We start from the raw sequence: 2,834 nt of genomic DNA on the forward strand, positions 1-2,834 counted from the left end.
CCTCACACCCCAGTCCCCAGTCAGATCCATCCCCTCACCCCATCAGATCCTTCCTTCTCCCCTTTCCCAGCACTCCCTTTGTCCAGTGAAGCCCCGGGGAGGTACCATGGCCCGGCCCGTTAACCCAGACAGCCGGGTGATGCTTTGGGGACCTGGGTTCGAGTCCTGTCACAGCAGACGGTGCAATTTGAATTCAATTTCTAAATTAAAAAAATCTGGAATTGAGAGTCTAATGATGACCATGAATTCGTTGTCAGAAAATCCCACCTTGTTCACTAATATCCTTCAGGGATTGAGCTGCTGTCCTTACCTGGTCTGGGCCTACATGTGACTCCAGACCCACAGCGACGGGGTTGGCTCTTACCCGCGGCGCCCACTGGCAATTCGGGATGGGCACTAAATGCTGGGCCCGGCCAGCGATGCCCTCGTCCCGTGAGTGAACCGTCAAGAACACAAACACCCGCTGACCTCCTCTCTCCTCCCACAGGACGGACTGTGACTCCCAGGGGCTGCTGTGCTCCTATCCCGTTGGGAACATCTCCCTGCTCCGAAATGGAAAGGAAAAGGTGAGGGCTGCGGGGGAGGGGAGGGGAGGGGAAGTGGACGCTCCGTTTTCCATTCTTTCGCCTTCCGGATCGTCCTCTGAGGAGCGCAGCTCTCTCCCACCCTCTGCGACCTCTCCCACGTCCCAGCCCCTCCCTCGGGACCGGTTGACCCCGAAGGGGGCTGTCTCGCTCCTTGACCCGGCACCTGAGGGCCGGGGGGTGGTCGCAGCGCAGGCCGTTCGGCCCGTCGGGTCTGCACTGACCCCTCCGAAGAGCATCCCACCCAGACCCATTCCCCCGCCCCAATCCCCTGTGTAACCCTGCATTCCCCATCTCACCTCGTACCTCCCCGGGACACCGTGGGGCAATTCAGCACATCCTCCAGCCTGCCCCTCTTCCATCCACAGCACGTCTTACCCCCTGCAAGGAACTCCAGTAAGCGAGGTACCAAAGAGGTCCTTCGGCCCATCTAGCCTGTACTGCCATGGAAAATGGCCTTCTACCTGCGCTGGTCCCTCTTTCCCACACAACTGTCTTTAATGCTATGACATTTCAAATGCTCAGAGTCGAACAGTTGAGCAGAAGAGGCGACGTTTCGAGCTCTTGAAGCTGTACTTTCCCAGCGCCACATTGTTTGACTCTGATTTCCGGCATCTGCAGTCCTCACTTTCTCCCTATTAATTAATCCAGTCTCCTTACGCAGTACCAAGCCTTCTGGTCAGTTCTGTAGTCCTCATTCAGGCTGCTGCAGCGGGATACTTTATACGTGGGATAAAAATCAGGAGCTTCAAGCGTTTTGACCGAGCAGGTCATGAGAGTTTGCATGTTTGTTTAGGGACTGGCGTGTCCCTGACTGGGATCGTGCTGCTGAGCTGAGCTGAGCTGGGGGAAATGTAAAGACTTGAGAATGCGGAACAGCAGCATGCCATTCAGCCCCTCGAGACCCATTCCAAATCTGTCCACCACCTCCTCAAGTTTACTCACTATCCCGGCATCCACCAACTCGTTCATGCCGACCCGATATCCTAACCTAATCTAGTCCCATTTGCCAGCACTTGGCCCAAATCCCTCTAAACCCTTCCTATTCATATACCCATCCAGATGCCATTTTAGTGCTATAATTGTACCAGCCTCCACCAGCTTGTTCCATACACGCATCACCCTCTGTGTGGAAAAAGTTACCCATTTTATCAGCATTATTGTGTGTATTTTAATACCTTTTAAGTGCTACCTCTGATTTTTTTTCCCACTCTGTGTCACTTCAGGTCATTTTAGACTCCCCCACCCCAGAGAAAAGACATTGTCTACTCACTATCGATGCCCCCTCACGATTTAATAAACCTCTATACGGTCACCCCCTCGGCCTCCGACGCTCCAGGGAAAACAGCCCCAGCCTCTCCTGAAATCTCAAACCCTCCAAAGTCCTTGTGAATCTTTTCTGCGTCCTTTCCGGTTTGAGCAACATCTTTCCTGCCGCCGGGTGACCAGAATTAGAGGCCGGGCCAACGTCTTGTGCAGTCGTGTCACGCTCCTCACGATTTTATAAACCTCGCTAAGGTCACCCCCCCCCCCTCAGCCTCCGAGGCCCCAGGGAAACCAGCCCCGGCCTGTTCGGCCTCTCCCCGTTAGCACAAACCCTCCAGGTCGACTTTGACAATCCTCTTCAGCATCATGTACGCCTTAACGCTTTGACTCTTCTGAACTGTCTGCGTAGAGGAGGGGCTGCCAGTCAGTGGGCCCTCGCGCGGGCACCAGGAAAGAGGGGAAGGCTTCCAGTTCCCCGCTGACCCACTGCCGCCCCCCTCTCCTCCCTCCAGGTGATGACGTACGGGACCTCCTACCGGATTTGCCTCCGGCTCCTGATGCCGGAGTCTCCCATCAACCAGAACTTGGGAATGTTTATGGTGAGGATGACCTGCTACACCAAGGAAGGGAACGAGATCTCCAGCGTTTCCAGATCGGTGAGTCCCTTCTGCCGGGGGGGGCGGGGGAGGGGCACCGACCGAGATCACTCGATTTCTCTCTGGGAAAGAGCCGGCCGATTTAACCTCCAGCTCCCACCAACGGTGGTGCAGACAGTCTGGGTATGGTTTTTAACCCCAATGTGGATTGAAGAACATGTACGGAAAGCCCCCACTTTGCGAACGTTCGAGTTACGCCACTTGGCTTTCACGGAAGACCTACGCTCCTACCTCATAGTCAGAGAGATGGACAGCATGGGAAACGGCCCAACCCGTCCATGCCGACCAGATATCCCAACCCAATCTAGTCCCACCTGCCAGCACCCGG

At 55.5% G+C, this 2,834-nt stretch overlaps 1 protein-coding gene across 1 annotated transcript in view; it reads left to right on the plus strand.

Moving 5' to 3' along the window:
- Nucleotides 1–487: 487 nt before the first annotated feature.
- Nucleotides 488–2,834, plus strand: part of LOC122547701 (seipin-like) — a gene marked incomplete at its 5' end in the record, with an annotated part of 10,046 nt that continues 7,699 nt past the window's right edge. The window contains 2 exons of the mRNA XM_043686296.1: nt 488–566; nt 2,363–2,506. Of these exons, the coding sequence (XP_043542231.1) occupies nt 488–566; nt 2,363–2,506 (223 nt within the window). The remainder of the gene's footprint in view (nt 567–2,362; nt 2,507–2,834) is intronic.

Source organism: Chiloscyllium plagiosum, unplaced genomic scaffold (genome assembly GCF_004010195.1).
Source record: "Chiloscyllium plagiosum isolate BGI_BamShark_2017 unplaced genomic scaffold, ASM401019v2 scaf_6487, whole genome shotgun sequence".
NCBI lineage: Eukaryota > Metazoa > Chordata > Chondrichthyes > Orectolobiformes > Hemiscylliidae > Chiloscyllium > Chiloscyllium plagiosum.